Source organism: Crassostrea angulata, chromosome 1 (genome assembly GCF_025612915.1).
Source record: "Crassostrea angulata isolate pt1a10 chromosome 1, ASM2561291v2, whole genome shotgun sequence".
Taxonomy (NCBI): domain Eukaryota; kingdom Metazoa; phylum Mollusca; class Bivalvia; order Ostreida; family Ostreidae; genus Magallana; species Magallana angulata.
In genome coordinates this window covers 11,817,671-11,842,513 of record NC_069111.1, presented here as the reverse complement: position 1 = coordinate 11,842,513, position 24,843 = coordinate 11,817,671, and the positions used below count along the sequence as shown (strand labels likewise).

Below are 24,843 nucleotides of genomic sequence, written 5' to 3'. Positions count from 1 at the left end.
CACACATGTACAGGTTTATACATACATAACTTAGGTTCATCAGAGAGACAATGCATATTAACTTAAAAAATACATGTACATGTAAATCCCCCTCCCCACCATACCACCATATAGAGTATTTAGAAAATAATTGAAAAATCTGTAAATGTTTAACAATTGTTATTAGGAGTCCCAAGTGTATGATAAATCGTTGCAATACAACTGGTACATATGTACGCCAAATCATATTGTAAGAAACCTACCACCATAGCAAATCGTTTGTTATGCAATACGCAGATTGGAGGGCAAGAAAGTAAATTAATAGTACCCAAACGTGGTGGAATTCCTGTTTCTTAGTTTCGGCAACTGTGCGTGAAAAATTGCGTTCCTATTGGCCGAGCCCCGAAAACTCTCGCGGGAGGACGGACAGATTTTATCTTCGAAGCAGAAGAGTTCCTCTGCATTTCTTTGGCACATCTGAATATCTCATTGTCGTTTCTAACAGTCATAGATTTATGACGGCAAGATAGGAATTGTCATTTTCTCTAAAAATAATGGAAGAACCAGAGAGGGGGATTAATTCTAATTCACAGAATTGTTCTTCCGGCCCGTGTTCCTCATATTCTGCAATGGGACGATTTTTCCAGAGAACCAGTGCATTTGACTGCATGCACCCCTCTCAGACGGGAGGGGTAGGACTAGCTCCACCACACACGGGGTTCGGGTATTCGGCATATCCGGGTGATTGGGGATTTATGCATGGACCAAGTTACACGCCAAGTTTCAACTTCAACAGAGCATTAAATAGTCCGTCAAATTTCTATTCGGTGTCCAGAGACTTTGGAACTTCGCTGGGACATACTGTGTCCGGTCCGCCCCCGCTTATTGGAGCCAGTGCGAGTTCTGTTGGAATTTCCTGTGAACCTGTGGATAATTATGGAACGGGCCTATGTGGGGAATCCCCTTGCTCGCCTAGCTCCAGTGACAATTGTTTGTCTGATGATTTAGATAAGAAAGAAAACAAGGGACAAGGTATATGTATATTAATTCACACTCATTTTGACTTACAGGACTTATCAAATGTAAAAGAGCTCTAATTTAAGGGAGGGAAATAGAATTATTGGCTAAAAAAATAATATCACTTTGTTCAAACAGACTCTTAAAAAATATTTCAAAAGAAAAAAAGAATACACACCCCTAAATAACGAGAAAAATATCATCATAAAACAATTTTATATGATGTATGGTACGATAAAATGTAATATGTAAAAAGATGAAGACAAATCAAAGCATGCAAAACATAGTATAACTGTCTACTAAAATGTTAACATATGCCAATGTGCATTTCTTATTAATATTCGGTTCAAATTGTACATTTGTACCTTGTACAAAATTAATTTGTAATCACAAAAACAAGTCCCAAGAAATTATCTTTTCGTTACATATATATACTATTCTTGATTGATTTCTGTTGATATATACAATAATAAAAATATCTTTTTCTTAAATTTATTCAAATTTCAAAGAAAACGTAGTCTGTTTGATAGTTTCTATTGGTAACACTAAAACGCTTCAAATATTTACATCTAAATATATTTTTTAATAAAAGATGAGAAAAGATGAAATGTTTATATAACTACATGTAGTGGATATATCTTATGAAGAAAACTTGCGTTATAAACATCGTTTTAAAACATGTTCTCTTATAAATAAAAAATGGGAGAAAAGAAAGTAAAAATAAAATGATTAGTTTAATTTGGTTTTCTTATGGGCGTACTTTTTTATATATAATGCGTCGTTCATTTTTTTTTTTTTTTGTATCCGTTAACATCAAACTTCTCTATATTGTGCTAAATTGTGAAAAATAAATGTTAACTCTTTACATCAACATATTAAAGATAACAATTAAAATTTGTAGAATTGGGTTGAATTATTGACAAAATCACACTGATCTCAAGAATAAATAATCAAGCACTAAAGATCAAACATATTGTCAACAGTAACCAGTAGTTAGTATTGGTGGAAAACGGCGATTTGATTATTTATTCTCATAACGTAAATTCTATTGATCTTAATTAATATTGACCGCAAACTGCAGGGGATAGCTTGCTCGACCGGGTGCGACTTTCAACGGTGGTGTATATTACACGTGTATAGGTGCGTTCTTGGCCTATAAGATGGTGTATTCAAATTGTTACATTAAAATTTTAAAATTCACAGAATTTAAAACTTTATCTAAATTGTAAGCTATAGATATTTTTGAATTCTATTAATTTTAAAGTTTGAATGAAACAAAATAACTAAATGTGAAATTGTACAAATTTAATGCCCATTATTTGTTATCAAATGAAACATACTTTACTTTTTTTGTTGAAAAAAAATCAAAGAGATAATTACGATTGTAATATGTTTTGATCAAATACTCACCAGCTGTGGTACAGAATGATATCAATACTAATTAATTGTGTATTGTCGAATATTATATACATCTAGCTTCAGATAATATCGTTGATATATCTATAAAAAAAGGTCTTGGAAACTACTTTAAAACACTCGAGATACATGTACATTTAGAAAATGAGTTAATCATATATTTTTTGCGAATTCAACAAACATTCATTTATTTCTATTAATTCACTAAACATTTGACATAGGCTGTCAATTCCTTCCATTACCTGTTAAAATTAATAGAGTACAAAATGATTGTTCGATAAAATTTTGTTTGAAATTCTAGTAATATCTGAAAAATGTCTTTATGTAATGGAAAAGGTACCACTTTTTCTCCACTTTTATACTTTGTCCTACAATCGTCGTAGAGATGTTTCCTGTCGTGTTAAAAACTCTTTTTAAAATTTATTTTTGATTCCTAAAAACACTGTCAATATATATCGCGGCGATTATTTGTACATGCACTCGGTACTGCAAGGAACATATTGTCGCATCTCTGAGGATTAAGTATTAGAAAAAGCAGTTACAAAATGTGTCTTTATCGCAGTTGTAAAAAGGTCAGGGAACGGAATTCTTTTAATTTTTGTTTTATTAGCTATGCAATAACAAGGATATCTGCATTACAGCAACAAGCATAAGTGCGACAAAAAAATCACAAAATATTAATCCTCTTTTTAAATAAAAATTAAACCTAATGATATGATTATTTTTTTACAAGAATAAAAGTGTTAATCTTTTATTCATCGACGAAACATGATTTTCCCCCTAACACTGTACGGAGACAAACCATGAAGTTCTGTGATATTTGACCTTACGTGCACGTGGAGAACAAGATTACCTGTATTTTGTAAGTCTTTTTGTTACTCAAAAGAGTTATTTCATACATGTAAGTTTGTGATCTCTTGTCGATCAGAGAGTCTGTTGCTTTCAATTTGAAAATTGTAAATTGAACTGACAAAACGTTCTTATTTTAAATAAGACGAAACAAATTATATTCGTTAAGCTAGAATAAAAAGTAGAGATTCAATGTACACGAAAATAAGTGTTTTTTTATTCATTTGTGAAATTTTATAATCTTATCTTTAAAACTTTAAAATTACGTTTCACAAGTCAGTATTTCCACGAAAACGCGTGGAAGTGCTATATTATAGTCAAATCTGGTTTCATTGCCAAACTTTCCCCAAAACGAATAGATAGATGGTTATCGTCCGTGACAAATTAGTTATTAATTAATGATTCCGACACGCGAACGACTTCATTTAGTGGTGTTAATGATCTCGAGAGATAACGTGATTGACGATGCACAAGCAGACGATACACCAAATCTCACGCGGTCCCGATGAAAACTGAATATAAATGGTCGATTTGTACAAGCTTTAATTAATTTGTTTTGACTATGAAACATGATTAAACAGAAATATCCTTTTATGAAATCTTAATATCCTGACCGGGGACATTTTAATTGCAATTAGTTCACGCGTATTCAGATATATGTACAACAAATGAGAAAAGGAAACATTATCGTAGAAACAGGAAAATATATTTAGAAATTTGTACTGCCTTTGAAATTTATCTGCATTGTTTTTGCATATTTTTTTGTCGTGGAAACCGTTTCTCTCTCAGACATTGAAACGCAAATCGAGATAAAATATTACACGGTTGAAGGCAGACATGATTTTCAGCCATGCGTATCTGATGGAAAATTCCCGTGACACTCGCGATCTTTCAAAAATTACCGCTTTGAAGATAATAAGATCGAGATAACACCTTCATGAGATTCATATACATGTATTTGACAAAAACATTTCATTAATGAAAAAAAGAAGATTTAGATTTTTCCATCGCACAGAGATTGTGCTAATTAATTTTCACCTGGTTTGAAAAAAATGTAATCAAATATCATTTTTGCTGCACATTTTGTGTTAACATTATTGAAATAATGTCTGAAGACAACTTTTCCAATTTTCTTGTCATATTTGATGTAAATTAGCGCCGATAGGAACAGTTACAAATAACTATATTTATAATATCTCTCTGTAAACTTTTTTTTTCGAACGTTTATTGCACAAGGAAAAACGTGTTGTTTTATCACAATTATGAAATAAATCTTCTGTTTTCTTTGCCTACATTTATACTGATGGTATACAATTCTATTATTAAAGTTCGCTAAGAGCTTCATAGTTTCATATTGTTTACGTGAATCCTTTTTTAATTGGAAATCTATACCGTGGAGTTTTTGATTGCACAACTGACTTTGGAAATATCCGCCTAAAATATTAAATATTGAAATAAATACCTAAATCTGAATGTCGTAAATCTATATGGATTTATTGATAATGCAATTGACTCTAGAAATACCAGCCTAAAATATTAAATATTGATAAAAAAAATTATGGATGTCGTAAATCTATACCACGAAATTACATGTATTGATGATGCAATTGACTTTGGAAATACCAGCCTAAAATATTAAAAATTGAAATAAACACCAAATTCTAAATGTCGTCTTCTAATTGTTGACTTCATTGGATCCTAGGCACGAGCAAAACAGGTGTTCAGCGACGCAGACAAATACATTGCATGGACAATAATATGTTGTTTATGTTTTCTATAAATATATATGTTAATTAGAATGCACTCGTATTTAGTGACCAATCTATAGTTTCTGGTTTTCCTTGTTGATCACAAGTGACACTGTCAGCTGCGGCCGAAACCCACCTGTACAATGTGCAAAGTTTGTTCACATGTCACAAAATTTAGCACAAAAACATCCAGGATCGCCATAATATGATAAACAATGAGATTATGACTGACTGAAATTTTGACATAAGTCTAAAATTGCTTCATGATACTGAGGCCTGGTTTAATAACTATATATTTCTATAAACTCAATCGTTGATCTTGTTCAATCTTGTAGATTACGAAATATATTTTGAAAATTATATCATTTCTAAGCGGTTTTGATTGGTGTGGTGTAAACATTTAAAAGATGTTCTCCAATAAGTCAGTAAATTTTCACAGAGCCATGATTTTGAAATGCTTGTATAAAGAACAGACATGTTTGTACTGGACCATGTAGGCGCTCATAGCTCTATAATGTTTGTGCATAAAGAGATCGAATGATATTTTTTTTTCTAAACTGAAGGAGTAATCTTTATTTTTAAAATAAGCAACACAGATGACCTGGAGCATGCGGTGTGACCAAGACCCTATAAAAAGTTTGTAACTGAAAAACACCCCACATGCAGGACTGAGTTAATATCCTAACACTCCAAAATCTCTTTACAGACAACGACCCGTACAAGCTAGATCTATCCGTCAAACCGAGGAAAGAGAGGACGGCCTTCACCAAGCACCAGATTCGGGAGCTGGAGAAAGAGTTCGCCGTCCATAATTATCTGACCAGACTCCGGCGGTACGAGATAGCTGTAGCCCTGGACCTCACCGAGAGACAGGTATACGGCAACCCCCCCCCCCCCCCCCCCCCGAGAAAACACCTGACCGCCTGTCAACGTTATCGCAAAATAACCGTTCACGCTTGATAGTCATCAATATCTTAGAATCAGTAATGATTTAAATCATATTGGATTTTAGCTCAGTCTAATCACACCTGTCACCCGTATTAACATAATTTTATTTACAAACAACTGATGTTTACTTTTTAAGAGGGCTGGATGGTGGTGGCCATATTTAGACTGTATTTATCTCCATTAGAATAAGAGCTCTGTATACAGATATAGGAAATTACTCGTTTAAAAAGCAAACATTTATAATTTTTTTTCTTTACTAAATAATACTTTATGGATTAACAAATAATGATAATCTTCAAATTAAAGGTAGATCTGATGGATAATTTGATGACCACAGAGCCTCCTTAACGATGTAATCATAAATTTCATTACAAACATTAAAAGTCTTCCTAATAATGTACCGATTATTAAGAAAAGTTAGAATATCATTGAATAAAACTCGCACAGTATTAATTAAAAACAGAATTAACTGTACATGTCGTTGGTTTTGATATAGGTAAAGGTATGGTTTCAAAACAGACGAATGAAGTGGAAACGAGTGAAAGGTACAAAGCTGGTCAAAGATAAAGTGGACGGACAACTTAAGCCGATAATGGCACCAAATGTTTCGTCCACCGCCTCGGACGTACAGAACTGCGAGGTACCCCAGAGCTGAGGGACCGATAGGGGGCGGGATTCAAGGAGCGACCCCTGGCGGATTATTTCTGTTTATTACGTGTGTGTGTGTGGAGGAAGTTTACTCCTGAACTGTGCGAAATTGACATCGTCGAGTCAAAATAACTTCTGCTGTGTAACAATTGGTTGGAAATTTTAGGACTATCGGATTAATTAATTCGCACTCGACTACTACACTCCCATGTTTTCACTTTTTGATTGTTTCACAGCATTTTCTGTTTTAACACAGCGAGGGGTGAAAACATGTATTACATTGTAATCACTGACCCCTGAGTATACTTTTTCATGGTATCAATTTATACATTTCAAATAAATAATACTGTACAAAAATATGAATTTGGCATCCATTTTTCACCGAGTGCAAAACTTTACGATATGTTTGAGTACTGCGTGTTATGTTGTATTTAATTTATCACAGATGGTTAACACCGATTTCAAAAGTGATCATCCCTGAAAGATACAATGTGACTAAACAGGTACAAATATACTATAAAATACGTCATAGGTGTGTATTAGACATGGCATGTGATAATGATATTATATCGCTTTCCAACTCTATTTGACACTTTATATAAAGAGTGAATTTTTTTTTTAAAAGTTCAACATCTTGGTAAAACACGTGCAAAACTGAATAAGTCCATCTTACATGTACATCTCTATAAAATAAATGCATGTACATGTACATAGGCAACAATGTGCAGAAATCTGAATGTAAATGTAAACTACGAAAAATTATAGGAGGAGATCTTTAAAACATGAGTATGCAGCCAAGAGAGAAAACTAAATATAAATTAATGTAACGTTTAACCAGCATTCTTGGATTATTCAAAGAAATACATGTCCCCTACACATCAAGTTCAATATCAATTTACTAAAAAATAACTAAAAAGGTAAATACGGAAAACAAAAATGGAACAAAATGACCGACAGACAGCGATGAAGACGATAATTTGTTTTAATTTTGGTTGTAAATTTTGAATTTACTGGATAGATGTAAAAACAAAATTTCTGTACGATATGACAGCTAAAGCATGATATCTATATTCAAGGCACTGAAGAAAATCTGTTAGCGGTCCATGGACGAGAAACGGAATGCTGTTTCCGTGAGCGGAAGGAATCGGCTAAATCGTGAGGACAATCCTGTGATGTTCATATCCTAGATGTCGCTTAACCGGATACGAGCAGGTTTATCCTAGCAAATAAAAAAAATGTTTTCTTTTGATAGATCAAAGTCATATGCGGGTCCATGTCGACAGAAAATAGTTTATTTTTCCCCACCAAGTTAAGCTATATCTATTTCACTTTAAATATGTGAATAGCCAATACAAAAACAGAAAATCTGCTGAACGTGTGATGCACGTGTACACAAAAACTTCGCGCCCATCATTGTTTTGGCCACGTGCTCGTGCCCATATTTATAGGCAATGCGTCGGTATGCGTTTTAATTATCTTTGTTTATGTTACATTTATTGTTATCGCCGATAATGTTTCGTTACTTTCAAAGCTGGTATGTAAGTATCCAGGATCCTTAATGAATGAAAAGCTATTAATCTTCCGTATAATACTTCTTTGATGAAACTGTTGCAAAACCGATCCCCTTCATGCAGCAACAATGTCGAACAGTAAATAACAAATTCATCTGCAGTGCTGGATTTAATAATAAGACAAAAGAGTGAGAACATAAAATAACGAAAAATTTGTATTTCGTACAAATTTCCATTATGGAAAAATTGATTGTCAACTTAGTGGCAGTAAAATGAGCAAAAGAAACAAAACAATGTGGAAATTCTTTTAGAGATTAAACATTAAAGTTCATGTACTTGGTTTAGACACAGACTGAAAATCAATATTTTATCTTGGTCCGTCCAGTTTTAAAGTATAACATTGTACATGTACCTTTCTTTGGGAATGCTACATGCATATGTACATGTAACAAAGATAACGCTCTGAGACAAAGATAAGATATCAGAAAGAGTTGTTAAATAACCAAATATTCGTTTTAAAACGAGATTTTTCGAGTTTATCGCACAATCTCGAGTAATTTTTTATTGTTAAATCGTAGGCACTATCTGTTTAAAGATTGATTTATCAATTGAAAATTCACAAGAATCCAGTAGTTTTCAGAATATTCATATCAGAAACAATATTTTTAAGTACAATTATAAATATAATTTGATATTCACACGAGTACAAACGTTGACTTTATGAGCAAACATAAGAGCCGGATAACAAATACAAAACGACAAATTATAATTCATATTCCCAAGCTTAAGGAAATTTAAAGACAAATCCAAACAATCAATTTTCGACAGTACAATTATTCAGATAGCTGGAAAAATGAACGCGGAACTGGATAGAGTTTGCTTAAATGTGAGTTTTTGATACATTTTTCATTATTAAAAATCAACAACTTTTGTAAATTAGGACGTAATTTCGGGGGTAAGGTACATAAAGTGTACCCCCGATCGCAGACCACCGGTGCGTGGATCTACAGTCTGTGAAAGTCATCACTTTTCCGCCTTGCACTCTCGCCTTTGCATCTCCGCACATCTGCAGAGCATTCGCCGAGCGCTGTTTCCGTTCGAGGATATCACAGGTGCTACTGTTGAAAATGATTATTTTTTCTTAATTTTTTGCTTCACACGTTGGAAAATATACAAAATCTGCGGCAAAATTTGAAGCAACAAAAGTAAGATTGATCAAAATTCTACAGATAACACCACCTTTTACATCATTATTGTAAGTAAGGATTTAAATATCACTCAGCTTTCACATAATAATTTAGATATTAAGGATAAAAATCAGTTACACTTGAAAATATTTTTTTTGGTGATATCAATATCCCTTTTTTTTTCTTTCGAAAAACGGTCCTTTTGTCAACTTTTACCTATTATTTAATTTATGATTTTTCAGTTTAAAAAATAGTTAGCGATGAAATGCCATCTTGATGAAATGCATGTGTATGAAAACGATTGAGTTCATGACACTGATCCAAAAAAAATTAATATATAATCTATATGTAATTTTTTTTATATAAATCGTCACCGTTGCTTTTGATTGAGGGAGTTTCAAATATCCGTTGAGGATGTAAATTAAATGCTTGAATTTTGTAACCTCTTTTCTAAATCATATTAAAATTTTCGTTGCAACTTTTTCATATTATATAAAATACATGTATAGATACAGATAACACTCAAATATCTAAAAAAAAATTGAAGATTTTTTAACCCTTATTTATACATAAGATTTGTAATTGTCCATTCAAATTATAGATTTATAGAATTGAAAATTTAAACTAAAATATAAAACAAAGGTAAGTTAAGTCACTTTAAAAGTTTGGAATATCAATTTAACATTTTGTTTTTAAAATTTGTACTTTTTAAAATATACGGAGACTGGGTAGTTGACATTAAACGAACAAAGAAAGAAACGAGAGAGAGAGAGAGAGAGAGAGAGAGAGAGAGAGAGAGAGAGAGAGAGAGAGAGAGAGAGAGAGAGAGAGAGAGAGAGAGAGAGAGAGAGAGAGAGAGAGAGAGAGAGAGAGAGAAACGAGAGAGAGAGAGAGAGAGAGAGAGAGGGCTTTCAAATATATTTTTTACATTTTATATATTTTAATTGCCGATTCGACACCTCCCCAACCCCCTTTCCTCGAGACAGTCATCAGACAGCGTAGGGGAAATAGTATGAAGGATGGATCTAAGGGTGATGCTCCCTAATATGAATCTACGTAAGAATGAACTAATATATAATTTACCTAATATATTTTGGATTACTGTAATTACACACCACTCATCTTTTAATTGAGATGAATAATGTATTCTAAATGTGTACGCATCCCGCCCGCTCCTTCAAACAGTTAATTATTCAATATCCTGCACAGTTCAATAACTTTTCGATTTTAAGATTTCATAATTCCATTTACCACATAAAGTAAATGCTGTTTAAAGTTCATAAATGATAACTACGTGTAGATTTAGACCAAAGAAGGAGTATTTTCCCTACGGAGTGAGGTGAAAATTTTGCTTGATTATTCGATATTTACAAATGTCTCTTTATATAAATGATCGTCATTTAAAACTATGAAAACAATCCCCAAAATTCTGCTCCCCCCTTCCACTATAGCTTTCCAGGTTTCAATACACAGCTAAAAATGAAAATTCGGGGATTTTACATTGCAAGTTACAAGAAAGTACACATATTCTGCTTATGAAGGTTTAAAAAAACACATTTCGCATTAATTTACGAAATGACCACGATTTAGTTTTATCTCAAACATGGTGGTTTTACTTTAGCACTCATTTTTATGGTTTAAAAAAAAGTCTGAAACATATTCAAAGCAATTTAAGGTATCACTGAACTTGTTATTAATGATTAATAATTACAAAATTTTGAACTCGAAATATGCGAATCATTAACCTTTACTATGAAAACTCGGGCATTTACATGTTTTATTGATATGTTTGAGCAGACGTATTATTTGTAACAGACGATATCGGCCACAGGATGTGTAGGCAATTTTAATATCGAGTAAAACATGTAATAAATAAGTAAATAAAACGTCTTTGTTCTACAACTAATCGACAGATTGTTTTGTTACCATGAATTTTGGATTATCCATGTTATACGCCCACAGGAGTTGCGTCTCTTTTATTGCGTTACAACGAAATTATCTGATGAAACGAAGCAGGGAAAAAATGACTGACCACACGGAAGTTTCCATGCAAGCAATTCCAGTTAATTTCTCAACAATAGAATGATAGGTATTGAAACCGAAAATTCTGTTTACTAGATATTATAATACCCTAGTAATGATTACCAACAGTCTAATGAAATATTTTAATATAACAATTAACATCATTGAACATATCACAGACAATTAACGGAAACGCGTGGTTGTTGATTTCAAGTAAAACTAAGATAAATGTCATCAAACTGCTAGGGATTAAAAGGACAACCCCCCCCCCCCACACACACACATACATGTGACGTTTCATTAAGGAATGGCATCGGTGAGTTGATTGAGTTTTCAAGTTCTTCATTCCTTAGTTATACGTTATATGCTTTTGATATGTCTTTAAAAACATACTATCTTGTTTCGAAATTTTAAAAATATTTACAGCATCTTAAATCACCAACCTTTCCTCTCCGCTACTGTATGAAAAGAGGGAGAAAATCGGGAAATGGGAAATAAAGTACCTAGCCCCGTACCGCGTGCGATCGGACATAATCTACAGAGCTAGACATAAAAGTAGGAGGATTATTGAGAGACGAGCTTTGATAACGACTCATATTAAGAGACAAGCTCAAATATGTCTATGCGCTAACATATCTAATTTTTCTTCTAAATTTGAGCGCGATTTTAACCAAAATATTTATGCTCTTATTCGTTCCACTCAACCGAACATAAATTATTTACAATAATAACAAAACACATGATTAGTGAAGAAAGCGCTTATTTGCTGCATTTATTTAATATACGTACAAATAAATATAAAGATTCTTCAAACTTCTTTCAGAAATAAAACAATTTACATTTTATTTTGCACAGTCCTTCAATTTTTAAATGTCACTAAATATGTGGGTGGGTGGGTGATGGGGATTGTGAAATGCGGCAAAGAAAAGCCTTCGAATGAGTGAAAATCGTGCTTAACTTGAATACCTGTTCTACAGGTTATACGCTATAAATAGTAGCCAATGGCTATAGGTTTAAATATATAAAACCAAAACATATAACATGTGTTCTAGTACCTATGATAAATTAATTTTCTCAGGGCTTGGATTTGATTATTGTTTAGGAAACGCTTTTGTCAGTGTCAATAGCGACACAGTTGTCATGTACAAATTTTTATTTTTATTCCCCATAATCTAAGTGTTTGTGAAGGACAACACTCTGATCCTCCAAATAGATAAATAAATATTAAAACTTTACAACCTGCCAATACATATTTACATAATGTGCCACAATATGTCGTGTATTGTATCACTTGTACATGTATATATACATGTATCAGTCATCTTGGCATTTTTTCATACTTCTACTGTAGCTTCCATTGTTTTCATATACGTATAATAGATATTATAATAGCTTCCATTTTCTTCGACAATTTCTTTTTTCCTTATGACCCCCTAACACATTGAAGAAACTTGATTAAGTTATTCCCCCAAAGATACTTCCTTTGCTCAAAAGATAAAAGTCAAAATATGAAACTTGGTTAACAAACAGTCGTACTGAAGTATTTGTTTCAATAGAAAAGTAAGGAGGCCGGATGTTTAACAAACTACCCATCAGATAAAATTTTAGATGTAATATTTTTAGCCATAAATTGTCAATTAGTGAGGAAAAAATCGACATAGTTAAGCTTTAAATGTTTCCTATATCTTTATATATAGAGCTCTTCTTCCAAAGGAGATCAGTAATGTCGAATAATGGCCACGACAATTGGGCTCTCCTTAAAAATACTCATCGAATCATTGGCCAATAATGACCTGTTGAGGCTTTTGATACTGTTAACGGAAGTCGAACGACTGAAACATAACTGATTATTTAATCTGTTCCGTTCGTCTCAGTTTACACATGTTTCTGGGCCTTTTCTTGTCCGACAATTAAGTTATTTTTTTAGGAGGTCTCAGATTAAGTGGGTTCTTTAGTATGTTAAAAACACCGCCGGACCAAGGTGTCCGCTGAACGCACGGAAGCACTGGCAGTGCGTTTAAATATTCATGTATTCAAAATAGATTTAATGCATGTCCTTTTTTTATTTGACCGGTCTGCTTTTGTTGATCGCAATTGAAATCGAGTCATTAACGAGCAACTACTACACTTGAGAAGGACACATCTGACCTTCACCACCGTATAGCCTGTACAGGTCTACCGTTCGTTAGCCGTTTCGTCTGGTTCGCATGCGTTGGGTATAATTCGTTTTATCTTGCAATTGTTCATTACGCCGATTGATGGAACCTTTTAGTTTCCTCGTTCTTGACATTGGATGGTTTCTGAAAGAATCCTCAAATGAAGACTTTCTGCGATAGACAAACGGATAGTGCAATGTCCTTGTGTCAGTCTGTTGGTCACATGTACATGTAAACATTGCTTTGTTATATAAGTATATCGTAGTGCATTTTTTTTAGATTTACAATGTACATAGATTTACAATGTACATGTATCAAAATGCATTTAGATATTGTCGTACTTTGATATTTATATTTTTTAATATTGCTTTATGTAATTCTTTTAATAAACTCATTTTAATGTTTACTTAACTCTATTTTTCGCTCCAACGATGTTGTACTCGGCAAATTATGTGTTGCACCTTACATATGAATTAGGGATGTTGGTAGGTAGACCAAGGCGGAAATGAAGTTGGTTGCAATACTAAGTACTGATGAATTACTAGAAGGTGGTTCTTAGTTTGCTTATAAGAAGAGTCTTAGCGTCAATCGATATTTTACAAAATCCTGAAAAGAAATTTGATAGCTCATTAATGCTTCATTGACACACCAGCAGACACTGTGTCGTAAATAATTTGTCAAACTTTGAGAACTGATTACACGAGGACCAGAGTATTGCAGATTCATCACTGGAGAAACTCGAGAGAAATTCATCATTTTATGTATCGACCGATCGAAGTGCAAGACAAAGAGAGGACATAAAGGACTTTAGGTAAAAGTAAACATTTCAGCGAGGTATATCAATGAGAAAGTCAGCAAGATTCCAGTTTCCTCTAATCAATGCAATGGTCGAGGGGTATTAGACTCGCACTAATTCCCACAACCCAATTGTCTTATGATACTGATAAACATTAAAACAACAACAAAAACCCAAAAAACCAACAACAAAACAAAACAGACATGCACATATGATGACTGTTGTGGGATTGGTTTCAAGCAGTCAACAGCTTTTTTATTGATTAATGAGCATGGTATTAATTAGTAATGCGATTCCATTTCAACGAATGTTCACAAGAAGCATACTGTGCATTGATACAAGCATCAAAGTATTTGTTTTTAAGGTGGTAAGGGACATCTGTCGATATCAATATGGGTTAAAGTGCAATATAATTAAACAACTTTCACAGGTTTAGAATTTTTAAATCTTACTATATTTAACATCCCCCCCCCCCACAAAAAAAAACCAAAAAAACAATTAAAAACTTTTTGAAAATGTAAGAATTTCAAAATCCCCTTAGGGATTCAACTCATGACATACATATTCGTAGTGAATCTTCTAAACCACTGCCTACTTTGTTAGATGACAATTCAAAGAAAGAAACTATTTATACCTGATTTTATAGTTAATTTAGATAAATATACGTCACAACATGAAGGTGTTTCACACTACCTTAAAACAAGAATATGTCAGTGTTACGATTTTATATTATTTGAGATTAAGGATATATTGAAAAGCACTGTGTGAATTGCATTTTGTTTGACATGTATGGAGAAGTGATGTCATATGCAGCTCAAACTATTTATTTGCTTTCAAATGCATTAATCATCAAGTTGTGTATGCAACACACAAGCCCATTTTGACATTATTTCAACGTAACCAATAAATATCTTTATTTATGGTTACATTAAAATTAAAGCCAATGGTATCATTGAAATAAAGGTAAAAAAAACGCCATTGGTCCTTAGGGTACAATATCTAAAAAGGTCATAGTCTTGGAATGGAAACTACTAAAATTGTTGTTTGACAGCAAGTGTTTTACAAATATTTACAAATGTCATAGCTTAAACTATAAGCGGTAAACACCTTCCTTCAATTCTGATGAAAAATGCCAAATAAATATGCAGAATAGTTGCACACGGGGGTGATATTACAGTTTTTGGAGAACAATATAAATATTTTTTTGTGAAATATAACTGTTTCCGGGAGAGCAATATAACTGTTTCCGGAGTGATTGTGCTTTTTTTCGGGGCAAAATAATAAAATTATCCCATTTGTGGCATAATGAGAAAACTTATTAGAAATGTTATATAACAGAATAATGCATGGGGTCGAGTAAAACATGTTATATCATCGTTTGATTGAAATGATATCTCTCATTCTCTTAAAATAGTCGAAATTAAATGAATTTTGAAAGATAGGCAAATAAAAGTATGTTTAATACTACATGTTTTGATATACATGTATATTATGACCATTTGAAATTGAAAGTATATTACCGATTCCGCCCAAGACAATTTTTGTTTTATAGTATGCCAAAAACATGTACCAGCTTTATCTTGTTAGTTTCTAATTCATCACATAACGAAAGTATTATTCTGCAACTTTGAGATTTTGAGATAACCGATCAGCTTCTCCGTGGCAGAGAAGGTACTGATGACATCAGGAACAAATTACATGTAGATATGCTCGTCATGTAAAAAAGAAATAAACTCGTTAATCAGTTAATAATAGTGAGAGAATTTTGTTGAAATATAACAATGCTGTCTGTCTCATAATTGTAGTGTATATACTACCCGTGTGATAAACCTTTGCTTTATCAAACGGGTGATACTTTATCAAATACTTCTGACTCGAACTATTTTTGACACATCCCCTCACTTCATAGTTTTAAAGAATTTCCTGTACAGTACCGATCAGACCCAACCTAACACCAGAGTATAAACCCCAACTAAACCCCGGGTTTACTTTCTGGGTTTACTTTTTTAAAATGTGGGTCCACTCGGGGGTTTACTTTGGGTTTACTCGGGGTTTACTTTGGGTTTACTCGAGAATTGCTTTTGGAGTCAACTATACGCACTGAAGTGTGAAGCAGACCTGTATTTTATCTTATCATCCTATAGCTACTGCCTGTGATTCCTGCCCCTTGTATATTCCAAATACACGTGTAGCGTCTGCTTTCAGGGTATATTTCTGATATGGGTTTACTCTCTGTGTCCACTCTGGGTTTACTTGGGGTTTACTCTGGGTTTACTCTGGGTCCACTCTAGTAAACCCAGAAAGTAAACCCAGGGTTTAGTTGGGGTTTACTTTCTGTTAGGTTGGGTCTGATCGGTACTGTATATATTCCACATCACTTTTTCTACTACCAAAAATTGATATAAAATGGATTTTTTCGAAGATTTACATTATAAATATGAAGGTATAAAACACATAAATGTGTAACGAATAAAACCGCAAGTCAAGTTAGTTATCAGGGAGTTGATCTGAATTGTCGACGCCATGAAAACAAAGCTTAAGCTGTGTTTCTGTACAATTACTTATGTAAATAATGGGTGCGTTCATAGTTCTGCCGTCAGTAGACAAATGTTGCTGTTGGTAAAATTAATTACCATTGGTATGTCGTTGATACCAATTTTTTTTTTTATGCCAAAGGTATATTTTTCTGCAGACGATCTAGAGTGTGGTAAGTGTTGGTAGCTGACGTCACAACTAGTTATGAACATGGTGGTAAAAACCAAGACGATATTGGATCCCGGATTTGGGGAGACAATTTTCCCTTTATGCTTGACGATTAGCGATAAAGCGTACACGGTTCTTTTCATTTATTTTGGCTGGAGTTTCTTGCCATGTTATTTCTTTAGGCATAATCTCAAGGAGTGCAGATGAAACTGAGCCTCTTTTGTTATACTAGTATGGAAGCTACTCTTTTCTATTCCAAATCTGTCTGCCATTGAACGAAAACTCTCTTTAAGTTAGTTACCAACTTTATACCAAAGAAACATGAGTAGTTCTTTTTCCAGACTTGGTTGTGGGCCAGGTATGAACAGTATTGTCATTGTTTTTACACAGGTATGAGTGAGTAAACAAGATGAGTAATGACCGGGTTCGACCATTGCATATCGATGTTGCAGAATCCACAACACCCATACCGCGGTCGTGTCAATCCTCTCAGTGAGATTACACCTCATAGATGTTTGGTCTTGCAGCGACTTGATTCATCAACTTCTCTTGTTTTTAACACACACAGTTTTACCAACATTTCCATTGGAGTTCCAATAGTAATAATGGTAACACTGGTAACGTTGTTAAAATAAATAACATTTGTATGCCAATGCCCGTTCAGGGTTTAGTGGTACAGTTCGTACCGTTGTCATCTATTTGCACCAATGGTATATTAAAAGTTGGTACCACTCGTAGAACCTTGAACGCACCAAATGTTTCTCAAGACTTTTATTTCACCACCGGTAAGAATCCTTCTTCAATATTTTCAACTTCGAATCATAAGACTATGTGTGTTTTATTAAACATCAACAACTGTTCCTCGTTCGAGTCAATTCAATTTATCGAGCATTCGCAACTTTGTGCATGTCAACAAACTGAACTATTCAAGTCTTCAGTATTTTCATTTAATTTAGCGATAAAGCTCTAGGAAAAAACATTTAGCGAAGACAAATTATTTTAAGGTCCATTTCAGTGAAACTTTACAAGAAAACGGCTATATTTATCTCAGAAGTGACTTGCTAATTTGTATTGCGCGAGATCACAATAACCGCAAAACACAACGCTGCATCAATTAATCTGAAAAAAATTCAATTCGTGTAATTTAATTTCGTGTCATATCTCAAAAGCTTCACAATATAACTCTAATCCTATGAGATAAATAGAACATCTATAATTGTGTGATTTTATATTTGCTTTATCCAACTCTTTGAAATTGTTATATTCGCTTGGCAAGCCTCGCGAATATATACGTCATTTTAACTCGTTGGATAAAGCAAATATAAAATCACACAATATAGATATCCTCTCTATATAATCTAATAATTTTGGACCTTATGGACGAAAATCAAGTGATCATGCATTTGTTCACTAAAACAAAACAGTATTGTCATTGTTTTTTTTCACAGGTATGAGTGAGTAAACAAGATGAGTAATGACCGGGTTTGACCATCGCTTATCGATGTTGCAGAGACCACAACACCCATACCGCGGTCGTGTCAATCCTCTCAGTGGGATTACACCTCATACATGTTTGGTCTTGCAGCGACTTGATTCATCAACTTCTCTAGTTTTTAGCACACACAGTTTTTACACGTACTTCATGATACCCGCGCGTTTTCTGAAAATTTGTCATCAAATCATAAGGATAACTTAAATATCCACTAATTGTATTTCAGTATATTAATTTAGATCTAAAAGGATTGGAAGAGAGTTCCAAAACAAAATTTAATTAAAAAAAACTCTCCTTTTCTTAACAAGATGTATTAATTCAAGCTAACTAATAAAGCACTTAATCTTGCTGGTTTTTTTAATTTAATATTTCATTTCAAAATGGAATTGGATCGGACAGCAGGCATAGCCTATTTTTTTCCTCTCCTCACAAACAAGATCCAAATAACATTGTGTAATTAGATTACTAAAAGATTACTTTTACAATTACCGTGCATGCATGAAAATAAACGATGTACAAACAAAAGATGCATAGACAACAAGAATTAATGAAGGAAAAATACAAAAAAGGGAAAATAATGAAGAAACAAAATAGACCAAAAAAACTTTTAAAAGTAATAATATAAATCCGCAATACATTCCACTGTCTTTTGTTATGCTCTAAATAAATTAAACGATTATATATTATATTATTTAAATGATTAATTGTTCTTTAATTTGATAAAAATTAGGATCTACGCGTAGATAAGCCAGCTGAATCTGCTAAAACTGAGCAGTAAATTGTTAAATATAAAGTAATTATAGTAATTGTTAATGTCTTTTTTAAGAAACTCTCTCATGCGATGTGGAACTATAACACATGGAATATGATATAGTTTTTCCCGTTAAAGCGCTATGTCACCGCTCCGTTTATCATAACATGTAATTCCCCCACAGATAGGAGTTAATCCTAGCTGTTTACACAGCCTAGTGTTTTATTCATGATTGCAACGAAGATACCCACATCTAAAGGACATCACTGCTGATAGTAAGTGCATTAAAAATAAATAAAAAGCTATTGACGACTTTAACACGAGGGATTTGGTCACATATAAGTCGATTAGATACTTCGGCTGTAGGAATTCTACAAGCCAAGTGAAAGCATATGAAATTTTATGTTAAATGTGCTTTGTTTAAACGCAGTTCATAATCCGTTCTATTACCCTTTGCGTTAGCAACACACTTGGCAACGAGTAACACAACAAATTGTTACTTGCGCGTAAATTATCCGCGCACGGTTCGCCGTAGAATTCACGTCCTTCCGAAAGAAGTCATGTATGCGTTTAAAATAATACGAGTAATTAATCAAAATAAAAGCAGTAATTTTTTTTTTAAAACTAAGATATTCAGTATTATTAATAATAAAATAAATAATGCCTATTGTAGAGGGAAACAGTTGAAATTGACACCCCTGAGAAAACCATTGTTATTGACCTGTGTTCTGTGATTCACATGTAATCACATGTATTCACGTGTGCGACATGATTGTAATCAAGTGACTGTAGTTCTTAATGAATTATGTCAATCAGTCCAGTTATACTTATCTACTACTACTACTACATGTACTACTTTTATTTACACTACCAATCTACTACATATACTACTACTACTACCACTACTACTACTACTACTACTACTACTACTACCAATCCACTACTACCACTACTACTACCACTACTACTACTACTACTACTACTACTACTACTACTACTACCAATCCACTACTACTACTACTACTACCACTACTACTACCACTACTACTACTACTACTACTACTACTACTACTACTACTACAACTACTACTACTACTACTACTACTACTACTACTACTACTACTACTACAACTACTACTACTACTACTACTACTACTACTACTACTACTACTACTACTACAACTACTACTACTACTACTACCACTACTACTACTACTACTACAACTACTACTACTACTACTACTACTACCACTACTACTACTACTACTACTACTACTACTACCAATCCACTACTACTACTACTACTACCACTACTACTACCACTACTACTACTACTACTACTACTACTACAACTACTACTACTACTACTACTACTACCACTACTACTACCACTACTACTACCACTACTACTACTACCACTACTACTACTACTACTACTACTACTACTACTACTACTACTACTACTACTACTACTACTACAACTACTACTACTACTACTACTACTACCACTACTACTACCACTACTACTACCACTACTACTACTACCACTACTACTACTACTACTACTACTACTACTACTACTACTACAACTACTACTACTACTACTACTACTACTACCACTACTACTACTACTACTACTACTACTACTACTACCAATCCACTACTACCACTACTACTACCACTACTACTACTACTACTACTACTACTACTACTACTACCAATCCACTACTACTACTACTACTACCACTACTACTACCACTACTACTACTACCACTACTACTACCACTACTACTACTACTACTACTACTACTACTACTACTACTACCAATCCACTACTACTACTACTACTACCACTACTACTACCACTACTACTACCACTACTACTACTACTACTACTACTACTACCACTACTACTACTACATGTACTACTTTTATTTAGTCTACCAATCCACTACTACTACCACTAATCTATTACTACTACTACTACTACTACTACTACTACTACTAATCTACTACTTCTACTTCTACTACTTCTACTACTATGCCCATCTATTGTATTAGTTTAACCTGAAGGAGCTAAGAGAATTTTCGATTGTATTTTCATTGGGTGGAAACATTTGAAAATTCTGTTGGTGAAATTAAACACCGCCTGTGACCGACTTTGACAGTCTCGTACATAAACACTAGTTGCATACATGGATAACAAAACTCTCCCCACAAAGCTTTATAATAGAACTCAGGGGATGGGATGCCGTTTCTGTCTTTTAAATGATCTAAAATGTACACAAATATCATATAAAAAAGCTTTTCATATTGCAAACATCATCCTCTTGCTCATCTAATTCCCATATATTTGTTGCGTGATGCACACAAATGAACATAGCAGCACGCACATCAGGTCTGCGGTTGCTTTCATGTTAGGAAGCATTTAATTAGAGTCCATAGGTAGATGTACAATGGAAATAACTCTGGGTGTCGTGCAAGTAGTTATAACAAATGATAATTGAAAACGCGGAAGAAATTGTTCTCAGTAGGTAACTTGAACGATTTTATTAGGTTAGGAGAAGTATAAGACTCTTTATAACTGGAAGCTCATCCTTTAAACATATTCTTATCGGATGTCCAGGTTCCTGATACAAGTACAACTCTGTCTTTGTCTGAGAAATTCATTATAGTGTCTGATTGATTATGTATGATGACATTCGATTGGTTGGTGACTTCAGCATATAAGCATACTTACTTACTTAGTCCTCTTCGTGCTGGTTAGCACATTAGGCCAGGGATCTCCATGCTGCTCTGTTCTGGGTCAATCTCTGAACATGTCCCTATGTCCAGTTGTTCTCCTTCATTTCTTTATTCACTGATCTTCTCCGGGTCTCTTTTGGTTTTCTCTCTTTCTCTTTCCAGTTGGTGTCCATGTCATCGCTACCATTGGGATGGAAGTATGGTGCATTCTATTTTTACATGTACATGTTTATTTAGCAGTCCACAGTAAAATCATTATAGACGAGAAAAGTTTGGTGTTGATGGAGACAGTTTTCACGTGACTGACCTCTACCAGTCAGAATTGATAAGTATACATTGTCGCAAATTTGACGCAAATGGGGAGATTGTAAAATCGTTGACAGTTATATGATCAAGTTCCGAATTATTTTGTTAATTCATTAATATCAATGGCACATGTACATAATGTATGTCTTGATAGAGAGATAAGTTGATACTAGTATATTGATAGAATCTCGAATGAAAAATATATAGATAGATTTTTCGATAAACAGATATATATTTGATGGATGGATGGATGGGTGGATAGATGGATAACATAAAAGAAACTAAGTCTAGGAACTCAAGATAAATGTTTCTTGATATATTTTTTTTTCTCAGTTTTTGAGGGAAAAACTCAGGTTGTGTGTGTGAGAGGGTAAAGGATAAGGAGGATACATATTATAACCAACTAAATACACATGACTGTACCTATTGTTGAAAATATTAGTTCAAAATGCCTACTCGGGATTGTCGCTATTTTGAATCTTTGGCCAAAATCCGGCCTAGAGAGATCATCCCCCTCTCAATCTGATTCAAAACATACAAGTTTAACACTTATGTAAATTTGTTAAATGAAAACATTAAAAATATAGAAAAATAGTATGTTTTGAATAATGCAGCCGCTCCTTCCAGAGTGTCGGTTGTAACATGGCAACAGGCAACATTGCTTGACAATGACTGATTTTTGTGTGCACGGAACATAATTAAAGTTTTTTGTATTATTAATTAACCGAGAAAGTTTGAAACAGGGTATCTGGTAATATCAGGGTAAATAACATGGATTGATTAAATGTAAACACGACAATTTAGTTCATGTTTGCAATTTTCTTCTGTATTAAATAAAGTATTGCACGCTGTCAACCATGGTTTTCTCGGGGTGACAGTACATGTTTCCGATGTGGCCGTCGCTATTTAGCATGCAATATTTATTACGAAGCTTCTCATATCAATAAAATAAGTCATGTTACATAAATTAATCTGTTAGTTATGACTTTATTGAAAAGTACATGATAGAATGCCACATTTTCTTTGTATTTTTTTATTGACCCTCGTACATTATACTGAATGTTATAAAATACAAGTGATGCTCGTAAAACGCAACTGCATAATTTTCGCGCGTTTTGTGTTGCTAATATCAACCGTTGTCGTTTCATGTGGTATGGGACACCTCCAAATTGTAACGTACTTCCGATCGAAATAAACCATAAAATCAACATAATTTTATGAACTTTTTATTTCCCGAAACTGTTACGTCACAGCGTAGCGCAATAGTTAGAGGGTTAACTACGAATCTGTTAGTCATGAGTTCGAATCCCACTAGGGTTTTTAAAAATGCTACCTTTCCAAAAAAATTCAAAACATATTTTTTGGTCAAATATTGTAAAATTTGAAAATTTTAAAACGTTGAAAGTAAAACGTTGAAAGATTATAATCCACTTTTATCCACATTAATATCGACAGGTGTCCATACCACCTCAATGTCGTCTGTTGCTCTACATAAGGGAAAGAACGCCTTCATCGTTCAAGGGAGATTTCTTTTTTTTCTTTCAATGTTTCTCGCACAATCATATTCCACTTTTTTACATTAATGTAAAATATACTGTATAAACATTAAACTTTTGTTGTCTTTGCTGGCATGTGATTTGAGGTATGGTGTATCTTTGTTCTGTGTCATTCTGTTTTGAAATAAACTGTAAAATAACTTTATATTTGTTTTCATCCTCTCGATACTGTTGTATCTGGGGTGTAGACAAGCTATGATTTTATAACAATGCCTGTTATTGTCAAAAAATTGTACAACTTAAACTAAATATTCTTAAAATGGTGATAATTAAAATATCCGTGTTCCAAGCCAACTAATAAACAAACTTTTACTTGTATATGCAAAACATTATCAACTACATAATTAATGTCTGGAAAACTTACAAACAGTTAAGAGTTTTCAAACTAAAAATTTACAAATTATAATTTTGTTCAAAGGCAAATATATTTTGGATGATTAGTGATCATGTTTTGCAATTAAGCAAATGTCATTTTTAAAAATAAATTTAAATGAATCTTTTACAAACCTTGTCTAATTCACATTTTTTTCGTATGACTTTTTTATTATCTGTAGTAGTAAAGTATTTCATCACATTTTAGCCCATTAAATAATGTTTGGTTCACTAAAAGTTCTTGACAATTTTCAATGATAATGGGGATCTGGGGATTTCAAATTCTCAAATTCTAATTCTTTTTAAAGTTTCTGAATTTATTGCATCTTGATTTACAAAATCACTTAAAGATTAAATAATAGTAATGTCTGCCTGGTATTGTTAAAATGCAATTCAGCGTAATGAAAGTTCAAAGCAATAAATTATTCATTGGGTAGTATTTTATCTCGCGCATCGTTTTTTTTTTAAAATAAATATTGATCGAATCTTGTAATTTGGATTTTATTTGAAAGAAAATATCCAGGAAGGCGATTAAAACATGATTTACTTGAATACAAACTTCAGCTTACAATCTTAGATACTGTAATTTGTAATGCCTGCCACTCAGTGTTTCGGGAAAAAAAATATGCTGGGCACTAATA

General features: G+C 33.2%; 1 protein-coding gene across 1 annotated transcript; it reads left to right on the top strand.

Moving 5' to 3' along the window:
* The first annotated feature begins 435 nt into the window (after nt 1-435).
* LOC128189742 (homeobox protein MOX-1-like) lies at nt 436-6,969 on the top strand. The gene is made up of 3 exons (XM_052861480.1): nt 436-1,011; nt 5,716-5,882; nt 6,454-6,969. The coding sequence occupies exons 1-3, from the start codon at nt 534-536 to the stop codon at nt 6,610-6,612; spliced, it is 804 nt and encodes a 267-aa protein (XP_052717440.1). The 5' UTR covers nt 436-533; the 3' UTR covers nt 6,613-6,969.
* The last annotated feature ends 17,874 nt before the right edge of the window (nt 6,970-24,843 follow it).